This window comes from Kogia breviceps, chromosome 13 (assembly GCF_026419965.1).
Source record: "Kogia breviceps isolate mKogBre1 chromosome 13, mKogBre1 haplotype 1, whole genome shotgun sequence".
Classification (NCBI taxonomy): Eukaryota; Metazoa; Chordata; class Mammalia; order Artiodactyla; family Physeteridae; genus Kogia; species Kogia breviceps.
Window position 1 is genome coordinate 11,761,866 of NC_081322.1, and position 27,597 is coordinate 11,789,462.

The 27,597-nt window shown below is 37.4% G+C and overlaps 1 protein-coding gene across 2 annotated transcripts in view; it reads right to left on the reverse strand.

The window, feature by feature from the left end:
• Positions 1–27,597, reverse strand: part of COL19A1 (collagen type XIX alpha 1 chain) — a 363,734-nt gene that overhangs the window by 272,708 nt on the left and 63,429 nt on the right. For both annotated transcript variants that reach the window (XM_067011389.1, XM_067011388.1), the window contains exons 8-10: positions 23,488–23,613; positions 22,363–22,425; positions 14,342–14,395 (exon numbers count right to left, since the gene is read on the reverse strand). In XM_067011389.1, the coding sequence (XP_066867490.1) occupies positions 14,342–14,395; positions 22,363–22,425; positions 23,488–23,613 (243 nt within the window). The remainder of the gene's footprint in view (positions 1–14,341; positions 14,396–22,362; positions 22,426–23,487; positions 23,614–27,597) is intronic.

Below are 27,597 nucleotides of genomic sequence, written 5' to 3' on the forward strand. Positions count from 1 at the left end.
ATATAGGATGGATAAACAACAAGGTCCTACTGTACAGCACAGGGAACTATACTCAATATCCTGTGATAAACCATAATGGAAAAGAATATGAAAAAGAATGTATATATATGTGTAATTGAATCACTTTGCTGTACAGCAGAAATTAACACAACATTGTAAATCAACTCTACTGCAATAAAATTTTTTTTAAAGATTAAAATAATTAGCCACTAAACTATGCAGAGAAACAGTGTGATCTTTTTTTATGGCAATATTTTAATATTTGTGTGCTAGATGCTCACAGTGCATTAAACCAAATAGGAACATTAGCAGACTAGCTTCTTAAAATCTGGCTAACCGTTTAGCAAATAAAAGTCGAGTGCCGGGGTGCCAGATCCACTGCATGTGCTGAGCCTGTCATCCATCTGTTGTGTTCTCTGCCAACTGCTCCACTTGGGGTGCGAGTGGAAGGCATTAGGAGGGGATAAGAAACCATTAAGAAATAAAATCAACTGCAGAGTGAGCAAGTCTCCTTTTCGTTTTCCTATCCTTCTATTACCTCTGTCCTTCTCGGGTTTCTGCTTATTTTAATGCTATCTTGTATCAATATACTGCCCATAGATAAGACAATTAAATGAGACTTACTCCAGGTAAAGGCAGTCATTTTTCACTGATAATTCAAGTATCATTCTTATAACTTTAGTAAGTGAGGTCAAGAAGCAGGCTGACAAAACTGTTTTCTTTGTGGTCATTTATACCATGAATAGAAATTGGTTATGATAAAAAGTTCAATCCTATGTCCAGATTTGACTGTACCTTTATTCACTGCAGGATTTTCTGAAATACAGGAGTATGTGTGTGATTCTGTTTAAGAGGTATTTTCTCCTAACATGGAGCTCATACTTGTTTTATAAACCTTGACAATTTCACAGAAAGGAAATATCCCATTTTTACAATGAAGCTGTATTGTACTTTTTTTTCTCCTCATTTAGTGTTGCGATTTGGACAATAAGTTGTCACATACCAAGATATTTTAATTTTTTTTATCTTGGGAAGAACTCTGAAATTAATCTTAATTCTGAATTTCACTGGCAATCTGGATGAAACTAGATAATGCAGAGAGAAAGCCAAATGACAAAAAAAAAAATTCTTTAGCTTTCTCAATAAATGCCTGTAAGTTTCGGAGTATCTGAGGCATTAATGCTACATCTGGACCAGGGCTGTTGCAGAGTTCATTATAATTCACAACAGCTACCGGCCTTGTCTGCGCTTTCATAAACTCTAACAGCATCTGCCTTTATTTCCTGAAGCTGCAGTCTTCTCATAAAATGTCTTTTTAAGGGAAAACCAAGATTCAAACATCACAGTCATTTCATTTTCCAACAGAAAAAAAATATAAAGACAGCTAGGGAACAATGGATCTGTCCAGTTTGGTCTCACCCTCCTGCAAAGAGCTGGGGCTTCAGGGTTGATGGTGAAAAGACCCAGTACACAAAGCAGCTCTTAATGAGGACAGTTAGCCCAGCTATTTTTAAGACATGCAACTTGGCAACTCTCTCACCACACTATCAGATATACTTCTTAAGCGCCTTAATGCATGTGGCTTTTTACCTCTAGAAGTTTGATTTTTTTTAAAAAAGAACATCATAGTACTAGGTGAAACACTTGTATTTTTGATCAAGTAAATATACAATTTATAGATATATTTGATCAAATGAATATAAAATTTACACATATATATAATATCAAAAGCATATTTGGAGAAGAGCATAAATTAGAGAAGTTTCTAGATTAGACACTGAGGTAAGGTTTATCTGGACAGTGTGGCCATGATGGGCCTGCCTGGAGGTCAGACAGGATCTCCAGAGAGTCAGGTTTGGGAAGTTTGGAAGCATATTTTAAATATAATTTTGGAATTTGGAAACCAGATAATATAAAACTGCATTGTTTTCATAATACTTATTTCAGAAAGTAAAGCTAGACACAATCCTTTCATTTGGTGAAAAACATATGATGATGATTTTCAAGAGATGGACACAATTTTCTGAGGCTGGGAGAATTATCTCTAAGGATAGGCAGACTTTAAAAGAGTCCACAGATTTCACGACAAGGGACACAGCCCTCCCTGAAGTAGGAAGGAAGGAAGTCCCCTGTGCAGTTCCCTCTCTAGCCTGCAGATAAATGAATTTAACATCTAATTCAGAACTGTCTGCAAAGGAAATGTGAGCACTTGAGGGATGCTTCAGACGAGGTAATACGGTAAAGGTGCCAGAGCCATGGGTTCATGTGGGTAGAGATTCAAATCTTGACTTCACTAGTAGTTAGCAATGAAACTCTGGGGAAGTTTCTCCACCTGTGAAACAGTGATGATAAATCGTACCTCATAGAGATACCGTGGGGAATGAATGAAATAATGTAAAGAAGTCTCTTGATAGTATTTAGCACATAATAATTATAAAGTAAATGGCCACTATTATTATTATTGTAAAAGTTTGTACACATATTTTTTGGTTAGGTTGAAAATTCATTAGATTCCTAATATCCAGTTTGTTTTAAGAAGTCAAAGTTTTCTAAGATATGTGACTTTTATTTTAACTTTTCCACTCAATACATTTTGAATAAATCATATAAATTCCCTCAAATGAGTTCTAGTTTAGTCTCTTAGTAAGCTAGAGTTTAGAATAATAGAATCATTAAACTGTTTTCTTTTAAAATTATATCTATTGTTTACCAAATATTTATTTATCAAGCACTGAGCTGGCAATCTCATGAATTATTTCATCAAAACTAGAAGTTTTGTCTACTAGAAGGTACAATATAATTCCCATTTCATAAAAAGAAAACTTAGAAACTGTAAGAGACATGTCCCAAATTACACAGAGCAAGGATTTGAGCTGGGATTCAAACCCAAGATGTTTGTAACTCTGGGTATTTAGTAACTGAATGACAGAATATTGAGGGCTATCACTTAACTGCACACCTACCCCACGAAAAGTGAAATAAATTTATCTATTGATAAATAAATTATTTCCCACTAAAATAAACACTTTAGGGCAAATCCTAGGTAATTCAGCAGATAGAAAATTGGTTTTAGCATAAATTAGGCTCTATATTTATTTAATTTTTTCTATCACATTATTAGGATTAAGATGATTGGAAGATAGTTATTCCTATTTTAAAAAACTATCCCTACTTCTCAAAAAACATATCTGATACATGACATACACAAGTGAAACAGGGAGTGAGGCAATGTTTTATTTGCAATATTCAAGCAGCAAATGCAAGCATGCTTTGAGTGTGAAGTCTGGAGGTAGGACAGTAGGCAGGATTTGCTCCAGCGGCCCAATCTCATTTTCCCACTGCATATCATGTGGATGTGAGTTGTGAACACGTGTGTGTGTGTGTGTATGTGTATGACATATGTGTGTATGTGTATGACATATGTGTGTACGCCCTTGTGTGATCTCATGCATTAAGCCACTCAGTTCTCTTGGAAACTTAACCATCCAATTTGCTTGTTTTGACTGACAGTGGCTTCTGTCCAACCAAGCTGACCAGAAGTCACCAGTGACTAATATCTAAGAACACTTGCTACATAGAGTAGATGTTCTTATTTGAACCCAGAACAGAAAACTTACCAAATATCTTAGGCAAAATCCTAGCTGTGCTGAGTACACGTAAAGGGGACAGTTATTTTTCTGTGGTGTGTTGGCACTAAGGCTATATATCTATCAGGTTAGAAGGCCTATGCAAGTCTGTACAAGGTGATGCGTATTATAATTACAAAAGAACATAATTAAATGCTATAGTTCTTCATCTTCAAAGTCTCCATGATTCCACATTGCATAAAGTCTCCTGGGCCTCAGGAGAAAAATGCCACCTCAAGAAACTAATACTTTGTCCAGTGCCTTGACTTAAAAGAATTTACTGCTATCACCTTGCCAAACTTCGAAGTGTAGCTTTATTTTAGGATAATGGGATTTATATGCAAATCACTTAATTTATTACTGTATCACATTGTATGTATGTATAAAGTGCAATTAATATACAAATTCTACTCTACTCTGCTCAGAATAGGCTTCCCTCCATTCATATAAATCAGTTTTCTAGTTTAAATATTAAACCTTAAAAGAAAACTTCACTTTGAGAATACTATACCTGAGATATAGGTTCTATGGCACTTTGCATATGTTCTTGCTCTCAGTGAGCAAATTCATCTCTTTTTATTTTGTCTTTTAACAGAACTCTTAAGTACTTCTAAGAAAAGAACCCCAAAGAATCACAACCGTTGAGAAGCAGAATCCAGGCCAAGCTCGGGGATGCTGTATGCATACTCTGGGAGATGCATTAATAGACCCTGTGGGAGACATGGCTCTGAGGATACATAACACTTTAAGAATAATTTTTCTGCGCTTCCCTGGTGGCACAGTGGTTGAGAATCCGCCTGACGATGCAGGGGACATGGGTTCGTGCCCCGGTCTGGGAAGATCCCACATGCCACGGAGCGGCTGGGCCCGTGAGCCATGGCCGCTAAGCCTGCGCGTCCGGAGCCTGTGCTCCGCAACACGAGAGGCCACAACAGTGAGAGGCCCATGTACCACAGAAAAAAAAATAATAATAATAATTTTTCTTTGGAAATTAGAAAAATCAATTGTTATTTTCATTATAAAATAACGGAAGTACTGTACCCCAAACATAAGTGCCCATCTTTACAACTATAATTTAAAATATCTGAAATTTAAAAAACAAAAAAAATTTTTGTATCTTCATTGGAGTCAAATATTTAAAACTTATAAAGCAATAACATAGTAGCTTTCTTGTTATTTTCATTTTGTGTATATTCATTAGAGATATTTTAAATAAATGGTAACCTGTGGATTATAGAAGTGACAAAAACACTCTTGAGGTGACATTTCTTCACTGATGAGTGTTATATACCTTTAACAGCTAAATAAAGGGACAACTTAGAAGCAGACCTGGCACCACCAGTGACTGTGCCCTTGAAGAGAGGATATGGTCAAAGACTTGGTGATTCTACAGATATTGGGAAGGTCCCTGAAGATGCCTGAAACCAGGACCCAAGAGCTAAGTGCAGCCTGATACCATGGTTAGCACCACAAGAAGCTGAACAAATTCTCTGATTGTCTGTGAGGCTCTCTGAGAGCGACTCAAGTAAATTAAACCTGTGGAGACTGCTTGGGGAAACATGAGAGAGAGTTTGCCAGGACAGTGTGCGTTGGTTTTAGAGTACCATGGATACGGCCTCCTCTTCACCATGTTAGCTTTTTTTTTTTTTTTTTAACATCTTTATTGGAGTATAATTGCTTTACAATGGTGTGTTAGTTTCTGCTGTATAACAAAGTGAATCAGCTACACATATACATATATCCCCATATCCCTTCCCTCTTGCATCTCCCTCCAACCCTCCCGATCCTACCCCTCTAGGTGGTCACAAAGCACCAAGCTGATCCCCCTGTGCTATGCAGCTACTTCCCACTGGATATCTATTTTACATTTGGTAGTGTATCTATGTCCATGCCACTCTCTCACTTTGTCCCAGCTTACCCTTCCCCCTCCCCGTGTCCTCAAGTCCATTCTCTACATCTGTGTCTTTATTCCTATCCTGTCCCGAGTTTCATCAGAACCATTTTTCTTAACATTCCATATATATGTGTTAGCATATAGTATTTGTTTTTCTCTTTCTGACTTACTTCACTCTGTATGAAAGACTCTAGGTCCATCCACCTCACTACAAATAACTCAATTTCATTTCTTTTTATGGCTGAGTAATAGTCCATTGAATATATGTGCCACATCTTCTTTATCCATTGATCTGTCGATGGACATTTCAGCTTTTAAGTTCCCTGGAGACAGTGTCTTCCACAGATCTTATGAGACTCACTCTTGTCACCAGTTTGACCAAATGAGCCCAAAGGGCTGAGGCTTTCCATTCCCAGAATTACTGCATCCAAATGATTCACTGCTAGCTAGTATATTCCCTTATATCTACTGCACTTTTACTTTAAGTGGAGTGTTGGATGAATCATCTCATGAAATTCTTCCTACAGATCTGGGCTTCTAGGAAATGCAACAGCATCTTTAATTCTGAGTTGTGTTTGCCTGGAACACCACATCTTGCTCCAGTTCCTTCACTCAGATCAAAATGCCCTTGCTTTTCTAAGAAACTCTATTTTTTTCCGGAGAATTTCTTGGCTTGCATGCTTAACTTCCCAGCCTGCTTCTTTCTTACTCTCACGGTCCTAGATAAAGTTTGATTTGATCAACTTCTGCAGCGGTTGAGCCTCTTGATTACTCTCTAGCTCCTGTACTGAGTCCCACCTGCTGAGAACTCCTTTTCAGAGCTAAGAGTCTCCTCCACAGCCAGTACCTTATGCCTGGTTTCCACAAATAGGATACAAGAGATGTCACCTTGTTGCACCGAATACAATTAACAGTATTTTTTTTAGACATTTTCTTTATTTATTGGCTGTGTTGGGTCTTCGTTGCTGTGCGCGGGCTTTCTCTAGTTGCAGGGAGCCAGGGCTACTCTTTGTTGTGGTGCTCCAGCTTTTCATTGTGGTGGCTTCTCTTGTTGCTGAGCAGGGGCTCTAGGTGCACGGGCTTCAGTAGTTATGGCATGCAGGCTCAGTAGTTGTGGCTCGTGGGCTCTAGAACACAGGCTCAGTAGTTGCGGCGCATGGGCTTAGTTGCTCCACAGCACATGGGAGCAACTTCCCGGACCAGGGCTCGAACCCATGTCTCCTGCATTGACAGGTGGACTCTTAACCACTTTGCCACCAGGGAAGCCCCAATTAACAGTATTTTACACCAATCTTAGTAAATTCTGTTTTAAAATATAACAGGGGAATTTTATCCACTTTCCCTTTATTCATTGTGTAAACCCAATTAAATCTTACTTTACACCCCACAATAAAGAAGTCTAGACCAGAGGGCAGACAGCAGAAGCAAGAAGAACTACAATCCTGCAGCCTGTGGAACAAAAACGACATTCACAGAAAGACAGACAAGATGAAAAGGCAGAGGGCTATGTACCAGATAAAGGAACAAGATAAAACCCCAGGAAAACAACTAAATGAAGTGGAGATAGGCAACCTTCCAGAAAAAGAATTCAGAATAATGATAGTGAAGATAATCCAGGACCTCGGAAAAATAATGGAAGCAAAGATTGAGAAGGTGCAAAAAAATGTTTAACAGAGAGCTAGAAGAATTAAAGAACAAACAAAAAGAGATGAACAATACAATAACTGAAATGAAAACTACACTAGAAAGAATCAATAGCAGAATAACTAAGGCAGAAGAACAGATAAGTGACCTGGAAGACAGAATGGTGGAATTCACTGCTGTGGAACAGAATAGAGAAAAAAGAATGAAAAGAACTGAAGACAGCCTAAGACACCGCTGGGACAACATTAAACGCAACAACATTCGCATTATAGGGGTCCCAGAAGGAGAAGAGAGAAAGAAAGGACCCAAGAAAACATTTGAAGAGACTATAGTAGAAAACTTCCCTAACATGGGAAAGGAAATAGACACCGAAGTCCAGGAAGTGCAGCAAGTCCCATACAGGATAAACCCAAGGAGAAACACGCCGAGACACATAGTACTCAAACTGGCAAAAATTAAAAACCAAGAAAAATTATTGAAAGCAGCAAGGGAAAAATGACAAATAACATACAAGGGGACTCCCAAAAGGGTAACAGCTGATTTCTCAGCAGAAACACTACAAGCCAGAAGGGAGTGGCATGATATACTTAAAGTGATAAAAGGGAAGAACCTACAACCAAGATTACTCTACCCAGCAAGGATCTCATTCAGATTCGATGGAGAAATCAAAAGCTTTACAGACAAGCAAAAGCTAAGAGAATTCAGCACCACCAAACAAGCTCTACAACAATGCTAATGGAACTTCTCTAAGTGGGAAACACAAGGGAATAAAAGGACCTACAAAAACAAACCCAAAACAATTAAGAAAATGATCATAGGAACATACATATCGATAATTACCTTAAACGTGAATGGATTAAATGCTCCAACCAAAAGACACAGGCTTGCTGAATGGACACAAAAACAAGACCCACATATATGCTGTCAGACCCACTTCAGACCTAGGGACGCATACAGACTGAAACTGAGGCGATGGAAAAAGATATTCCATGCAAATGGAAATCAAAAGAAAGCTGGAGTAGCAATACTCATATCAGATAAAATAGACTTTAAAATAAAAAATGTTACAAGAGACAAGGAAGGACACTACATAATGATCAAGGGATCAATCCAAGAAGAAGATATAATAATAATAAATACATATGCACCCAACATCAGAGCACGTCAATACATAAGGCAACTGCTAACAGCTATGAAAGAGGAAATTGACAGTAACACAATAATAGTGGGGGACTTTAACACCTCACTTGCATCAATGGACAGATCATCCAAAGTGAAAATAAATAAGGAAACAGAAGCTTTAAATGACACAACAGGCCAGACAGATTTAACTGATATTTATCAGACATTCCATCCAAAAACAGCAGATTACACTTTCTTCTCGAGTACACACAGAACATTCTCCAGAATAGATCACATCTTGGGTCACAAATCAAGCCATAGTAAATTTAAGAAAACTGAAATCATATCAAGCATCTTTTCTGCCCACAACACTATGAAGTTAAAAATCAATCACAGGGAAAAAAATGTAAAAAACACAAACACATGGAGGCTAAACAGTACGTTACTAAATACCAACAGATCACTGAAGAAATCAAAGAGGAAATCAAAAAACACCTACAGACAAATGACAATGAAACCACGATGATCCAAAACCTATGGGATGCAGCAAAAGCAATTCTAAGAGGGAAGTTTATAGCAGTACAAGCCTACCTCAAGAAACAAGAAAAATCTCAAATAAACAATATAACCTTACACCTAAAGGAACCAGAGAAAGAAAAACAAACAAAACCCAAAGTTAGCAGAAGGAAAGAAATGATAAAGATCCGAGCAGAAATAGAAACAAAGAAAACAGTAGCAATGATCAATAAAACTAAAACCTGGTTCTTTGAGAAGACAAACAAAATTGATAAACCATTAACCAGACTCATCAAGAAAAAGAGGGAGAGGACTCAAATCAATAAAATTAGAAATGAAAAAGAGAAGTTACAACAGACACCGCAGAAACATAAAGCATCCTAAGAGACTACTACAAGCAACTCTATGCCAATAAAATAGACAGTGTGGAAGAAATGGACAAGTCCTTAGAAAGGTATAACCTTCCAAGACTGAACCCGGAAGAAATAGAAAATATGAACAGACGAATCACAAGTAATGAAATTGAAACTGATTAAAAATCTTCCAACAAACAAAAGTCCAGGACCAGATGGCTTCACAGGTGAATTGTATCAAACATTTAGAGAAGAGCTAACACCCATCCTTCTCAAATTCTTCCAAAAAATTGCAGATGAAGGAACACTCTCAAACTCATTCTATGAGGCCACCATAACCCTGATAGCAAAACCAGACAAAGATGCTACAAAAAAAGAAAATTACCGACCAATATCACTCATGAATATAGATGCAAAGATCTTCAACAAAATACAAGCAAACAGAATCCATCAGCACATTAAAAGGATCATACACCATGATCAAGTGAGATTTACCCCAGGGATGCAAGGATTCTTCAATATATGCAAATCAATCAATGTGATAAACCATATTAACACACTGAAGAATAAAAACCATATGATCAACTCAGTAGATGCAGAAAACGCTTTTGACAAAATTCAACACCCATTTATGATAAAAACTCTCCAGAAAGTGGGCACAGAGGGAACCTACCTCAACGTAATAAAGGCCATATATGACAAACCCACAGCACACATCAATGTCAATGGAGAAAAGCTGAAAGCATTTCCTCTAAGATCAGGAACAAGACAATGATGTCCAGTCTCACCACTATTATTCAACATAGTTTTGGAAGTCATCGTCACGGCAATCAGAGAAGAAAAAGAAATAAAAGGACTACGAATTGGAAAAGAAGAAGTAAAACTGTCACTGTGTGCAGATGACTTGATACTATACATAGAGAATCCTAAAGATGCCACCAGAAAACTACTAGAGCTCATCAATGAATCTGGTAAAGTAGCAGGATACAAAATGAATGCACAGAAATCTCCTGCATTCCTATACAATAATGATGAAAAATCTGAATGATACCACTGCAACAAAAAGAATAAAATACCTAGGAATAAACCTACCTAGGGAGACAAAAGACCTGTATGCAGAAAACTATAAGACACTGATGAAAGAAATTAAAGATGATACCAACAGATGGAGAGATATACCATGTTGTTTGATTGGAAGAATCAGTATTGTAAAAATGACTATACTACCCAAAGCAATATACAGATTCAATGCAATCCCTATCAAATTACCAATGGCATTTTTTACAGAAGTAGAACAAAAAATCTTAAAATTTATATGGAGACACAAAAGACCCCGAATAGCCAAAGCAGTCTTGAGGGAAAAAAACAGAGCTGGAGGAATCAGACTCCCTGACTTCAGACTATACTACAAAGCTACCGTAATTAAGACAATATGGTACTGGCACAAAAACAGAAATATACATCAATGGAACAAGATAGAGAGCCCAGAGATAAACCCACGCAACTATGGTCAACTAATCTATGACAAAGGAGGCAAGGATATTCAATGGAGAAAAGACAGTCTCTTCAATAAGTGGTGCTGGGAAAACTGGACAGCTACATGTAAAAGAATGAAATTAGAACACTCCCTAACACCATACACAAAAATAAACTCAATGGATTAGAGACCTAAATGTAAGACCAGACACTATAAAACCCTTAGAGGAAAACATAGGAAGAACACTTTTTGACATAAATCACAGCAAGATCTTTTTTGTTCCACCTCCTAGAGTAATGGAAATAAAAACAAAAATAAACAAATGGGACCTAATGAAACATCAAAGCTTTTGCATGGCAAGGGAAACCATAAACAAGACGAAAAGACAACCCTCAGAATGGGAGAGAATATTTGCAAGTGAATCAACAGACAAAGGATTAATCTCCAAAATATATAAACAGCTCATGCAGTTCAATATTAAAAAAACAAACATCCCGATCCAAAAATGGGCAGAAGACCTAAATAGACATTTCTCCAAAGAAGACATACAGATGACCAAGGAGCACATGAAAAGCTGGTCAACATCACTAATTATTAGAGAAATGCAAATCAAAACTACAATGAGGTATCACCTCACACCAGTTAGAATGGGCATCATCAGAAAATCTACAAACAACAAATGCTGGAGGGGTGTGGAGAACAGGGAACCCTCTTGCACTGTTGGTGGGAATGTAAATTGATACAGCCACTATGGAGAACAGTATGGAGGTTCCTTAAAAAACTAAAAATAGAATTACCATATGATCCAGCAATCCCACTACTGGGCATATACCCAGAGAAAACCATAATTCAAAAAGAGTCATGTACCACAATGTTCACTGCAGCACTATTTACAATAGCCAGGACATGGAAGCAACCTAAATGCCCATCGACAGACAAATTGATAAAGATATGGTACATGTATACAATGGAATATTACTCAGCCACAAAAGGGAACAAAATTGGGTCATTTGTAGACGTGGATGGATCTAGAGACTGTCATACAGAGTAAAGTAAGTCAGAAAGAGAAAAACAAATACCGTATATTAACGCATATATGTGGAACCTCGAAAAATCGTACAGATGAACCAGTTTTGGGGGCAGAAATTGAGACACAGATGTAGAGAACAAACGTATGGACACCAAGGGGGGAAAGCGGTGGTGGGGGGGTGTGCTGAATCGGGTGATTGGGATTGACATGTATACACTGATGTGTATAAAATGGATGACTAATAAGAACCTGCTATATTAAAAAAAAAAGGATTTGTTCATATGGTGGTATAAGTAATCCCTCTCTTGTATGTATGTTGTAATTATCTTTCCTCAATTTGTCTTTTCTATTTTGCCTGGCATTTTACTGTTTCTATAATCATATGTATGATTTGATTTTTAAAAAAGCATAACTCAGCTATAAGATACATGAAGAAAAAAAAAGAAGTCTAATAATCTATTTTATAGTCCAAGTTCTCCAGTGATTCTGTACTTGGCAAAGAAAAAAAGAGTTCCCATATTCGAGTAATTTTTTAAATCCCAATGACCTGGGCTTCCCTGGTAGTGCAGTGGTTGAGAGTCTGCCTGCCAATGCAGGGGACACGGGTTGGTGCCACGGTTTGGGAGGATCCCACGTGCTGCCGAGCGGCTGGGCCTGTGGGCCGTGGCCGCTGGGCCTGCGCGTCCAGAGCCTGTACTCTGCTGCGGGAGAGGCCACAATGGTGAGAGGCCTGCGTACCGCAAAAACAAAAATCCCAATGATCTGAAATCTAAACAATCTGAATAATATATTTTAGGAAGAGATTGGTGAAATGGATATATAAGGCAAATATGGACTGGGCAATCTCTTCAAGAGTTAGGTGATTAAGTAGTATTCTCTTGTGGTAACGGCATTTTGAAGGAATCAGACCTTTAAACAGTGTCTCAAGGACTTTTACTTATTGAACTGTCTTCGTTTAATGTCATCAGAAAGATTAAGCAAGAGGACAGCAGCCCAAATAATCATTAGCTTGCAGCAAGGTATCATTGTTTACAAAGTCTGTTGGGTTTTACTGAGTCTAACATTTACAGGAGTAAAGAATTTGCATAACAGGCTGAATAATTTCTAAAAGAAACAGAGCAACATCAGTGAAGCAGTCAGATATCAGAGACACGTTAAAGAAGGACTCAGAAAATAAGTTCTGAACCTCCTACCACTTCAGCTTCAGTTCTCCTCGTGACAATGATAGCTTCATAACCACAGGGGTCATGACCCTCTAGATAATGAGGCAAAATGGACTCACTTGATAATTAGTGCAGCTAGAACAGCTACGGAAATTTACGTTAAATTTATTTTAGTGAAGAAGAGAATTTTCTTAGCATCAACATGTGAAACTCTAATAATTCAGCAATTTAAGTGAAACATAAGACAAGATAATTACAGTCTAATTTACAAATATAACAATTTTTTTTAAGTTTCCTGAATAAGTATGCTAACCTCTTGTGAGTGGATTCACTATTTAGAATCATCTTTACAGTATTAGAGAAGACAATGTGAAAATCATTTTATTGATGGACTGAAATATATTTCTTGTATTTTTATTTATCATATTTCATGTGGTACTACATTTTTATTTTTTTTTATTGCGGTAGGCGGGCCTCTCACTGTTGTGGCCTCTCCCATTGTGGAGCACAGGCTCTGGACGCGCAAGCTCAGCAGCCATGGCTCACGGGCCAGGCCACTCCGCGGCATGTGGGATCTTCCCAGACCGGGGCATGAACCCGTGTCCCCTGCATCGGCAGGTGGACACTCAACCACTGTGCCACCAGGGAAGCCCTATATTTTTAAATGTTTATTTAATTTATGTCTGCAGTGAAATACATATTAAAAGATCCTATATCATATGGTGGCTTATTTGTGGAATCTTAAAAAATGATACAAATGAACTTATCTACAAAACAGAAACAGACTCACAGACATAGAAACCAGACCTACGGTTACCAAAGGGGAAAGTGGAGGAGGGATAAATTAGGAGCTTGGGATTAACAGATACACACTACTATAAATAAAATAGGTAAACAACAAGGGCCTACTGTGTAACACAGGGAACTATATTCAATATCTTGTAATAAACTATAAGGGAAAAGAATCTGAGAAAGAATAGATTTATATATATATATATATATATATATGTATAGCTGAATCACTTTGCTGTACAGCTGAAACTAACACAACCCTGTAAATCAACTAGACTTCAATTTAAAAAGAAAAAGAAAAAAGATAAAACATATCAATAAGTAACCCTCCCCCACAAGAAAGATACAATACCAAACATAAAATAGTGAAATTAAGAAGACCTGGGTCTCTTAGAATAATGACTAATGTTCTGAAGCAAGTGTTTTGTGCAAAGGGCCAGACAGTAAATGTTTTAGAATCTCTGCCACAATTACCAGACACTGCTGTGTAGCACAAAAGCAGCCTTAGCCATTATGAAGACACATGAGCATGGCTGTGTTCCAGTAAAACCTGATTTACTAAATCACAGAGCAGGAATTTTTGGCAGCCCTCCTGCAGGGCCACAGTTTGCTGACTGCCCCCCGCCCCCCGAAATACCAGACTTGTTCCGTGTATTTTCCCTTCCTCTCTGATACAACCTGGTAAAATAGCTACAAAGCTTAATCAAGGATCAGATCCACATACCTTTTCCCCAGGAATTCCAGGAGCACCCAATTCACCTTTAAGACCAACTGCACCCTGAAATATAGAAATGCTCATTAGGAGTTTTTTCAAACATGTATTAATTGTATTAAGGTTGTCATAGATGAATTGCTTTTGCTCACACCAAAGTGTGTGCCGTTAAGTTCTTTCTTCCTATTATTCACAAGTCATTAAACTATGCTTTTGACAATTAATAAATTATCAGAAAGTTAATAATAACAGAATGCTAATCAAAACTCAAACTAGACATTCTCCACACAGACATATGCAGTACAGCTTTCTCATTTCTTTTATATTTATCAGAGGTTAAGGAATGATTCTATTGTTGTTACTTCAACTAGTACCTGGTACTTTCAATTCAAATAAGTCATGAAATTTCAGACTCCAAGGTACCCACATTTTTATATTTAGTGTGCCTGACCTTCCATTACATCCTCCAGGAAAACACTCCAAAGCTGGGTCAATCCTTCTGTCAGTTTCCTTGCTCATCCATGTAACTGGAAAAATCTGCTCAGTGAAGCTGATGGGCTACCTTTATCTGCCTGATGGCTCTTTCACAAATTCAGTCTAATAAATTTATCCTTGAGACAGTGGACAATAATGTAAACTTTCTGAATGAATTTCTCTATCACTAATGCTTGGTAGAGATTAATAAACACATTAGAATTCTATGAGTATATAATACCATTATTACCCTGATATTACATGTTAATTTCAGATTTAAGGCATACAAATAAATGTCAACTTCAAGTTCCTATAGATTAGATGAGATTATATCAGATGGAGTAAAATTACAAAAACAAAAAAGAACCTGTCAATTAATCCAATATGCTCAATATTGAATTAGAAAGGATGAAGAAATATTCTTTTTTTTTTTTTTTAACATCTTTATTGGAGTATAATTGTTTTACAATAGTGTGTTAGTTTTTCCTTTACAATAAACTGAATCAGTTATACATATACATATGTTCCCATATCTCTTCCCTCTTGCATCACCCTCTCTCCCACCCTCCCTATCCCACCCCTCTAGGTGGTCACAAAGCACAGAGCAAATCAAAACTACAATGAGATATCATCTCACACCGGTCAGATTGGCCATCATCAAAAACTCAAGAAATATTCTTTATTTCTCATATTGACATAGACAAAAATTCAAAACCATAAATATTAAATCTTGCTGCTTTGAGGTTATTACTAAGGGAAAAATATTCCTTCTTCTAAAAAATTATGAACATATTTTGATTCAATTATTTTTTATTGGTGTGGTGTGTCTTCAGAACGGGCACATGAATAACGTCACATTGGAAACAAAATAAAAGGGAAATTCACTAGTAATCTCTGGGTTAACACACTAGACCACTCAAAATGCAAACTTCCATACAGTGAGATTAGAGAATAGGGGTAGTAGAAAAAAAACAATACCAAAGTTTTTGACTATAGAGTCAAGTAAGTTAACATTTCATGTTAAATTATTTTTATTTTCTCTAAAAGTATACCTACAAAGCAATCATTTCATAAAGCCTACACTTTTTGGGAAATTAACTTGATATAGAAGGTAATAATACAAAACTAAACTGGAAAATTATTCCCCAAATAGACCTCAGATCATACTCCCCCTTAGGTTCAGGAACATTGAAATTGAGCTGCTATTTTATAAAACTGAGGGAATTTCAACTCTGAAGTGGGTGAAGGTATTAGCAAGGGTATTAAAGAACTGAGAAAGTAATGTGGTTGCTAAGTAATTAGACTGCTAACCACATTTGCTAAGAAAAGGGAAATAAAAGATTCAGAAAATTACAATAATTGAGTCTAAATGAAAGAAAAGTATTAATTATTATTTCAAATAATGTCATCCAGAGTTTAGTCTTGGACAGAGGGCATGGTTAGGATGGTCTGATTGGGTGGCCTGATACAGAATATTCATCACAGCTATGTGTTTATAAGCAGTGGTTGAATCTCAAACTATCCTTCTCCATGAGAGGGGGTCATAAGCTTTATGAGGAAAAGAGAAGCAGTAAATCAGATTAATGAAGCATCACAGTGCAGATGAGAAAATAGGCAAATAAACACTAAGTCATGCCAAAACTTGTGGTTTTTCTCCAAATGTTTCTGATTCATCATTAACTAGTGGGTAACATCAAGCTAAAACTAATCAGGTCACTATGTAAATTCTTTTAAACGCTTTTGTTTGTAAAGTAAAAAGTGTAGTAGAACATTAGTGAATAATATACCAGTTCTTAACGGTTTAGCTCATCTAGCTCCTCTGCAAACTGACTCTTCGCCCTGCTTGGCAAGGTCCACTGGGCAACTGGGGCAGAGAATTCACAGGTTCTAGAAACAGCTGAGTTGATGACTTAGACTTTCCTTGTGGTAGAATGTCCATTCATTCAACGTATTTTTAGCTCCTATTATGTGCTGTTTTATGCATGGCACTCACAGAACTCATAGTCTAGTGGGGGAATGAATAGAGGTATAATGATAACATGTCAAGTGACAATAAAAGTGCTAGAAAAGAAAGAAGATAGAGGTGGAATGAAGGGATGCTTTTTACACAGAGATGTCAGAAGAGGCCTTTCCATTTTAAAGTGATTTATGAGAGAGAGCCTAAATGATGTAAAGGAAAGAGAAATGTGAGTATCTAGAAGAACATTCCAAGTTTATGTAGCCTGGTGCAAAGACCTTGGAACAGACATGAACAAGGGGAGAGTGTAGCAGCCACTATAGGGAGGGGTAGTGGGGTAGAGAGAGCAGCTCTACACATTATGGGAAACCTTGTGGCCCGTGGTTAGAGCTTCAGTGTTACCTTGAGGGAAACAGGAAGCCATTGGTGGGTTTTGATCCAGGTGGGACAAGATTTTCTTACAGGATTATTCCTAACAGCTGTCTAACTCATAGTGTACAGGCATAAATAAAGTAAAATTTGCTCTTTATAAAGCTGCCACAGATGACAGTATGGATTTTCAAAACATTAAGACCTTCAGAAATACTGTAATGAGTAATACATAATTTGGAAAGAGATTTGGGAACTGTATTCTCAAAACTTTTCTCATTTTATCTCATTGGGCCAAAAGTAAAATGAGAAAAATGAGAATGAGAAAAATTAAATTTCAAAAACTAGCAATATCTAAAAGAAGTCTTGTCAAATAAGATTGGGAACAAAAGACACACAGATTTGAATGAAATACTTAAATCACTGAGTGAACTTTTGAAGAAATGACTATTATTAAATTATTACATTTACTACAAGTGGCATATAACAACTCAAGGTTTTTATAACCTAAAACATTTAATCAATTGAAAATTCTAAGGAATTATTTCACAAAATGAAGATGCGTTTTGTTTTGATCAAACCACGTATGAACCTAAACTCAATCTAAAAGGAGTACCTCTACCTCTCCTTCAACACGTGAACAGTTACACTGTGGATAGAAAAGGAGAGGAAACATACATTTGCTAAGTATCTACTATGTGCCAGTTCCTGGTACTAAGTATTCCTTCTTCACAATAAGCTGTTGACTCAGTGTTATTAAGCATCATTTTCAAAGCAAGTAAGAGGTGGACAGGATTCAATCCCAAATGATTCAGGCTCCAAAGAGATACTCCTTCTAATATACTGTCCTACAGCCCCTAAATATACTCAACTGGTCTTACACACCAAAAGAAAAACCTTGAGAACAACATCTGGTTGCCTTAGTAACACTGCACTTCTGATCATTTCACAAAATCAACTATTCAATATGCCTTAGAGCAAAAATGACTTTTGATCGTCAAACTATGCAGGCACTATTTTGTGCACCTGCTCTAATAATGAAACTTATATACAAGACTCAAACACAGATGGAAAGCCATCTTTATTTACTGCCCATTAAAGTTGCAGGATCACATAGTACAAAAAGAACAGAAATGTACTCATCAACTCCTCAAAAGGAAAAATACATTCATGTTTATTAAAAAAAGCTGATCACATTCATGGCCATGGTCATCTGAAGTCGTATTTGCACATGAAGGATTTTGCTGGTTTAATTAAATGCTGGTGCATGTACTGAAACAATAAAGGAAGTATAGTGATTATTTGCCTTCTTTTGCAGATTATCAATTTATTTTATCCCAGCTGTCATTGCCTTGCCACTAAAATCTCTTGCCATTATGAATTTTGTGTAGTCTGGAAGTTAAAACAAATGTTATTATTTTTTAAATGTATCATAAATGGGAAATTATGTAATACATTATAACTCTAAGATACATTTGTATATTTCATAGATTTGGCATACAATAAATTTGCTAATAATTATGATCTTTTGTATTTCTGTGGTATCAGTTGTACCACGCCCTCTTTCATTTTTTATTGTTTATTTCAGTCCTCTCTTTTTTTCTTGGTGAGTCTAGCTAGCTATAGGCTTGTCAATTTGTTTCTCTCTTCAGAAAACCAGCTCTTAGTTTCACTGATCTTCTTCATTGTATTTTTAGTCTCTATTTCATTCATTTCTGTTCCAATTTTTATTTCCTTCCTTCTACTAACTTTGGACTTCACTTGTTCTTCTTTCGCTAGTTCGTTAAGGTGTAAAGTTAGGTTGTTTATTCAAGCCTCTGATTGTTTCTTGAGATGGGCACTTATCTCTATGAACTCCTCTCTTAAAACTGCTTTTGTTGCATCCCACAAATTTTGGTATGTTATATTTCCATTTTCATTTGTCTCAAGGTAATTTTTAATTTGTTTTTTGATTTCTTCTTTCACCCACTGGTTGCCCAGTAGCATGTTGTTTAATCTCTACATCTGTGAATTTTCCAGTTTCCTTCGTGTAATTAATTTCTAGTTTCATACCACTGTGGTCAGAAAAATATGCTTGATATAATTTAAATCCTTTTAAATTCATTAAGACTTGGTTCATGGCCTAAAAATATGGTCTGTTCTAGAAAATGTTCCATATATATATTTGAGAAGAATATATTCTATTGCTTTCAGAGGGAATGTTCTGTATATATCTCTTAAGTTCATCTGGTTCATCTGTCACTTAAGGCTAGTGTTTCCTTATTGATTTTCTGTCTGGATGATGTATCCTTTGATGTAGTGGGGTATTAAAGTTTCCTATTATTATTGTATTACTGACTACTTCTCCCTTTAGGAGTGTTAATATTTGCTTTATATATTTAGGCACTTCTGGGTTAAGTGCATAAATACTTACAAATGTTACATCCTCTTATTGGACTGACCCCTTTATCATTATATAAAACCCACCTTTGGCTCTTATTACACTCCTTGTTTAAAATCTATTTTGTCTGATATAAGTATAGCTACTCAGCTTTCTTTTTTTTGTTTTTTGGGTTTTTTTTTTTTTTGCGGTACATGGGCCTCTCACTGTTGTGGCCTCTCCCATTGCGGAGCACAGGCTCCAGACATGCAGGCCCAGTGGCCATGGCCCACTGGCCCAGCCACTCCGTGACATGTCGGATCTTCCCGGACCGGGGCACAAACCCGTGTCCCCTGCATCGGCAAGCGGACTCTCAACCACTGCGCCACCAGGGAAGCCCTCAGCTTTCTTTTGATTTCCATTTGCATGGACTATCTTTTCGAATCCCTTCACTTTCAGTTTGTGTGTGTCCTTACATATAAAGTGAGTATTTTATAGGTAGCATATAGATGGACCTTTTTTTCAAACTATATTATAAATTTATAGTAATTAAAACAGTGTGGTATTGGCATAAAAACAGACACACAGATCAATGGAACAGAACAGAGAACCCAAAAATAAACCCACACATATATGGTCAATTAATTTATGACAAAGGAGTCAAAATATATAGTGGGGAAAGGATAGCCTCTTCAATAAATAGTGTTGGCTATTTACAATAGCCAAGACATGGAAGCAACCTAAATGTCCATTGACAGATGAATGGATAAAGAAGATGTGGTACATATATACAATGGAATAATACCCATAAAAAAGAATGCAATAATGCCATTTGAAGCAACATGGATGGACCTAGAGATTATCAGAGAATGACAAATATCATATGATATTGCTTATATATGGAATCTAAAAAAGAATGATACAAATGAACTTATATGCAATATAGAAATAGACCCACAGACATAGAAAACAAACTTATGTTACCAAAGGGGAAAGGAGGGAGTGATAAATTAAGAGTTTGGGATTAATATATACACCCTACTATATATAAAACAGATAACCAACAAGGACCTACTGTATAGCATGCGGAACTATACTCAATATTTTGTAATAATCTATATGGGAAATGAATCTGAAAAAGAATATATATAGATAACTGAATCACTTTGCTGTACACCTGAAACTAACACACCACTGTAAATCAACTATACTTCAATAAAAAATAAAATTTTTTAAATAAATAAATAGTGCTGAGAAAACTGCAGAGCCACATGCAAAGAAGAATGAAACTTGACCACTATCTTATACCATACCAAAAAATTAACCCAAAATGGATTAAAGACTTGAACGTAACATCTGAAACCAAAGAACTCCTAGAAGAAAACATAGGCGGTAAGCCCCTCAACATACATCTTGGTGATAATTTTTTTGAATATGTCTCCAAAAGCAAAAATAACAAAAGCAAAAATAAACAAGTGTGATCTCAAGGGCAAAAATAAATGCCCATCCCAAACCCAAACATTTCTTCTCAAGCACTTGTTTAGATGCCAGAAGTTCCCATGGAAGGTACAATGGTGGACCCTCCTTTGGGAGTCAAAAGACCAAGGATGGCTTGGCTGAAGCTTGCTGTGCAACTTTGAGGGATCAGTCATTTCACAAACTTCAGTCTCTTACCTTTTAAAATAAGGAGTCCATGTAGATTATATAAATAATCTAGAACCATGGACTTCCAAGTTAAGGCATGAAAAGAATTTAAATCTGTTCTACCTTGGAAAGATAGTAAGAACATAATCAACTCCTAATCTTAGCAGGAATTAATCTACCTAGTTAGCTAACAAAAGATGTGACTCATAGAAAACAAACTTATAGTTACCAGAGGGAGATGGAGGGGGAGACAAATTAGGAGTTTGGTATTAACATATACACACTACTACATATAAAACAGATAGCCAACAAGGACCTACTGTATAGCACAGGGAACTATACTTAATGTCTTGTAATCATCTATAATTGAAAAGAATCTGAAAAAGAATAAATAAATAAATAAGTATAGATTCAGTTATATATATATATATATATATATCACTGAATAACTTTGCTGTACTCCTGAAGCTAACACAACACTGTAAATTAACTATATTTCAATTTAAAAAATGGTTAATAAAAAGACATGACTCAAAGAGTGGGGAATAGACAGTTCCATTTTGAGAAGGACAGGGAGAAAGGAAAGGCAAGTCTCTAAGCATGGATCCTGCCTAGAATCAGATTCGCACATGTCCAGCTCACCCACCATCTTCTCCAGCAAACTCACTCCCCAGTCTCCCCAAGCCTGTTACCTCAGGGCCCCTGCAACCCTCCTACAGCACCTAACAGGTGTGGCCTTGTAAGGTCTTCTATCTCCTTCCAGATGTAAAATCCTGGAACACAGCCTATTCCTTCGATCCGCTCTAACACCCAGCACTAGGCCTTATACAGAGCAGGTGCTCAACAAAGGTGAGCTGTATGAATAAAGGGTGGGGAAGAATCTTCAGTGGAGACCTATCAGCAGACAGAGAAACAGGAGTTCGTCATGTATTTGGAGAAGAAAATGCTAAACAAGGCTAGAGCCCAACTAAAAGACACTTTCTTGCTTCACAATTTTGTTTGTGGTTTACAGGTACATTTTAGGCCAGGCTTCCAGTCGGAACGCAAAAGCAGACTTACATGCCGATATGGTCTTCCTTATTTCAGTGATCAGCGCTTAAATACAGCCCTCGATAGCCTTTCACAGATATGTGCATTCGTATGGGACACAGAAAAATGAGGTGGACACAATTGTGAAGTCACTTTTGGACAAATCCTCTTTTGTCCCGACAGCGTTGGCTGGTGTCTTACCTGCTCTCCTTTGTCCCCCTTCTGTCCAGGTGAGCCTGGAACTCCCAGTAATCCTGCTTCTCCCTGAACAGAAATGAATTTTGTGTTATCCAATATTCTGTCACATTGAACTAAAAACACATAGTTTATAAATAAGAAGCTGACAATAGTAAGACAAAGCTTTGCTTTCCTGGGAGCTGATGCAGGTCCCTCCGCTGAGAGGCCCTTCTCCCCTCATCATAAGGCTCACTACCCACTATTCTAAACACCTACCAGCATCATCTCCTCCCCGAGACCTTCCATGGGCTGGAACATGCGCTCTCCTCCACGCCCCCCGCACCTCGTACCTGCCTTTCGCACGGAGCTTCCTGTGCAGTGCTATTCACTTGAGGAAATGTAAGCTTCCTCTAAACTCCCACCTCACCCTCCTCCCCACTACTCCAGCCAGGAAAGGAAGTGGTGCAGGATGCTCCAAGCCTAAGCATGCATCAAGTCATGGTGCCGGGGACCTTCTGCTCTAGAAGCTGGGGCAGGTTTCCCTTCCCTTTGTACTGGTGTAGAGGAAAGCCGTCCAGAGATCACTCAGGCCTCTGAGTGCCACTAACATCCACAAAAGACGTTTGTGTAGCCCAACGGGCCCAGGCTTCCTGACCAGGAAGGGGCAAGCAAAACGAATTCTTTGGGCAATAGCAGAGCTCCTCTGCACTTCCTGTACAACTCACTGCAGAAAGGAGAGCTGGGTGGATATTTGGGATACTGGACAGACACGGTCTCCACACTACGTAGAGTATCTTTGGGTATGTGTTGAAGGGCAGGCACTGCGTTTCCTTCATCTGTGAATTCGAAGAATTGAAGCCTATTCCTGGCATGTGTTATGCCCTTGTACTTAGTTGTTGTACAGGTGGTTCCTCCCTTTATTTTCTTCTACTTCCTACCCAGGAAAGAAGGTCAGATGGCCTCAGAACTCTTCAGATTGAAATCCAGGAGAACTTATCCCCAACCCCCTTCTCTTAACCCATCCAGCGACTGAGAGGCCCAGGCACCTGATTCAACCAGCACTAAAGGGCAAGGTCAGGGCCACACCCGCAGGGCCTGGCTCACTGTGTGGCATGGCTTTTCCGTGGGCATGGGTGAAAGGGAGCATACCTTGTTTGGAATGCACTGGCACTGGTCTGTAAGATCCTGCTTTGCTGGCAGAAATGCAGACACTCTACTGGCATGAGCGGGTACCAACGATGCTGCAGTACTTCCAAAGCCATGCTGCTCTGGGCACTAAAATCCAGAAAGAGGCTTTAGGATATGGGGTCAATTCCAAACATTGCGACATTCCCAGCCCTGACTCTCACCAAACTAGACATGACTGGAGTTTCTTTCAAGAACTTCCTTCTAATAACCAAAGGCTGACACCAACCTGTGAAAGTCCATAATGACTTTGCCCTTTCACTAGCCCCCTACATTTTTGTTTTTGTTTTTTTAACATCTTTATTGGAGTATAACTGTTTTACAATGGTGTGTTAGTTTCTGCTTTACAACAAAGTGAAGCAGTTATACATATACATACGTTCCCATATCTCTTCCCTCTTGCATCTCCCTCCCTCCCACCCTCCCCACCCCACCCCTCCTCTAGGTGGTCACAAAGCACCAAGCTGATCTCCCTGTGCTATGTGGCTGCTTCCCACTAGCTATGTATTCTACATTTGGTAGTGTATATATGTCCATGCCACTCTCTCTCTTCGTCACAACTTACCCTTCCCCCTCCCCATATCCTCAAGTCCATGCTCTAGTAGGTCTGTGTTTTATTCCCGTCCTACCACTAATCTCTTCATTTTTATTACGCTGACAACACACTAGCAATGCATTAAATTGTTGGTTTTGATGAGAAATTCTAAAGCTATTATAGGTGACTTTATGACAAGTACAGTAATATCGAACGTTTACAAGAATTACAATTGTTACAATAAAATACTTCACACAAATAACATTGGTAGATGTGTTTTGGGAACAAATTTTAAAATAAAAGAACGTAATTTGAACTTTTAAAACATCGTTTACTTCAAGAAGATGATTATAAAAGCATGTAAAAGTAGATGCTCTAAGGCAGTATGTATTAAATCAAAGTATGTATATCTTATTCCAGTCCATTGGTCTTTATTCAAAAGTCTCCACTGTAACAGACAAGTGATGACTTTTATAACTTATCCAGTGTGTTCAGAACATGTGGGGATGGCCACATGAAGTGAAATTTGGTTACAAAGCAATGAACATTTTTTCTGTCAAAAAATAAATCCAGATGGCCATCTGAAGAAGATAAATGCATCCTTTCCTCTAAACATCATTTACCAGAGTCCTTACCACAGTTTGTAACTCTGAATTTGCAGTTTCATGAATCTGTAATTTCGTATCTTTGAATTTGCATTTTAGGGGGAAGCGTTCACATATTACTTTATATACTACAAATTATATATGCCTGAAAAAATACTGTCAGGATACAAAATTAAAATATTGTCTGTGGTTATTTATTGTGATGAGATCATGGTTGATATTTATTTTCTTCTATGAAGTTGGCTGTATTTTCCAAATTTTATATAGTAAACATACATAACTTTTCAAACAAAATAGTATTTTGAAAAACTGTGTAGCATTCTAATGTTGTGAGCACAGTAAACACGGGAAGAAAAATAGCTCCCAGAAAAACTGGGACTAGTTTCCTGTCTTTACCACTAGTTCTATCACATTTACTCTCTGCAGATTTAATGAGTAGCTGTTTAGTTATCGTCGTAAGTTTCCAAGTCCACAAGTCTAAAAATTACATTAGAATGAAACACACAAGATTATCACCAAAACGATACATTTATCTCATATGATTTGATATGATTTTCCAGCCAGTCCCTGCCCCGTGCCCCATGGGTTCAGTTAGATAATCAAGACCTATTCCGAGCTCACAGTTTTGCTCTGGATAACTGATTCACTACTTTAAGACTTTAAAAGCATGTCTCAGCCTTCACTATAAAACTGCCCACACTTTCCAAAAAGTGCCTACAGAGAACATAAGATGTACAAGTAAGGATCCCCTGCTTCATAAAACCTCTGGTTTTGATATGACACAAATTTAGTTAATTAGCCCTCAAATTTTAATCATTTTTCTCCTTTATTTTCAACAAATGTTGCTGATTTTATCCTCTCTTCCTATTTATTCTTCATTCTCTCTGTCTAGGTCTGTAGTTATGAAATCTGACTGCTTCAGAAAGAGAAACCCTAATTAATAGCAGCAAAGAAGGTTTTTGTTGTTGTTGTTGTTGTTGTTGTTGTTTGCGGTACGTGGGCCTCTCACTGTTGTGGCCTCTCCCGTTGCGGAGCACAGGCTCCGGACGCGCAGGCTCAGCGGCCATGGCTCACGGGCCCAGCCGCTCTGCGGCACGTGGGATCTTCCCGGACCAGGGCACGAACCCGCGTCCCCTGCATCGGCAGGCGGATTCTCAACCACTGTGCCACCAGGGAAGCCCAAGAAGTATATTTGTAGATTATCCTGAATAAATTTCACTTTTGAAATATGCTACAAAATATTATTAACAGAAAGGATGTCTGATTTGAAATTACAGGACAAAATTGATTTTTAAGCGAGTACATTAAAATTTGCTGAGTTCAAATATTTTTCAAAAAATATAATTGATTCCAAAATTATAGCAGATGCACTAAAGTATCTTTTATATAACTATTTACCTTCCAAAATATATATTTCCATTATGTGTAAATATAGAACATATCAATTTCCTGTTAATGATTAACAGAATGGTGATGTCCACCCCCAAATACTTGTCAGCAGGAAAATAAGCAGTCTTTTGTTATTTTTTTCCAAGGTTGGAGATGATTTCCTACCTTATTTTCTACTCCTTAAAACCAAATCTTTTTCAAACATGATTTTAAATTGTTTTTCATGATGTGTGGGGTCATGTCACCGCTTTTAATTATCAAACCACTCCATAGAATTCATCACCTATTTCCTTAAACAGTTTTCTCATAATTCAAGTTGGAGTGACTACTGGTCAAGGGTATAATATTTAGGTACCTCAAAACATCATTTTGTTACTTTTCAATCAGGGAAAATTCGTATTTTAAAAGCTCTCACATAAAAGGAGCATAATTAACTAAAGAAAAACTTCTGGAGAATTCACATCTTCAAGATTTGAATGTGTGCCTCCAGGAAGTCTAGGTATTTCAAGTCTGTAGATTGGCATTCTAAATTACCTTTTCAGATATTTATAGAAAGATATTTGGCTGGCTTTCTTGCAATGAGAGCCGTAAACTGGGTTGGAGATAGGGTTTATAAAACCAAGTTACGTTAGCAAAACATATAATTTTTACAGATTTAGCTATGCTTTGAGTCAGTTGATCACATTATTATTCTACTACCCAGAGTAAGTGATAGAAGTTGAAAATATTTTTGAACTACTAAACTATGGATAAATCTTCTTACAATTTTCAATGGTAAGTTTAAAACTTCTGGGAAATCTGACCCAAAGAATAACATTTTCACCTTTTACTTTTCATATGTTCTTTTGTAAGACTTTTCAGAATTAATCCCTTTCAAACACCAGTCAACAAGTCAAGAAACAATGTTTTGACATCTTTTACAAACAAAGAACTAATCATAAAAGAAGGGTACAAAAGTGTAATTCCCCTCAATGAGTTTAAAAGGTAGCTGAATAAATTAAAAACAAATACAACTATATCTAATAATATAAGACACACATATGACCATTGCAATAGGAGATACAGAAAGTACTGAATTTAGTGGGGTTTTTTTAATGGAAGGTTGGTACAAGAAAGTAATAGTTGTGGAGTTAGTTTGAGAATATTAAGAATGAGAGACTAAGAAACTAAATTTCTAATTTGTTGCAAACAGGAAGTAACCAAAGGCTTTGAGGGTGAGATGAGCAGAGGACCTGGAATGTGCTTTATTCACATCGGCCAGCCTTGTTCCTTAGCACAATATCTAGGAGATCAGTATTTCTGAATAACAGATGTTTAGTGGAAGAAGGTAAATGAACCTACAAAGCAGTGATGCAGAGACTTATTCTGGCTATGTGGGGACAGGGAAGGCGGATGACAAAATAATTTGACGATCCAGGCACGAGATAAAGGTGGACCACAGTGGTAACAGGAGAGGGGAAGATGCAGGTGAAAAATCTCTCACAAGGGGGCTTCCCTGGTGGCGCAGTGGTTGAGAATCCGCCTGCCGATGCAGGGGACACGGGT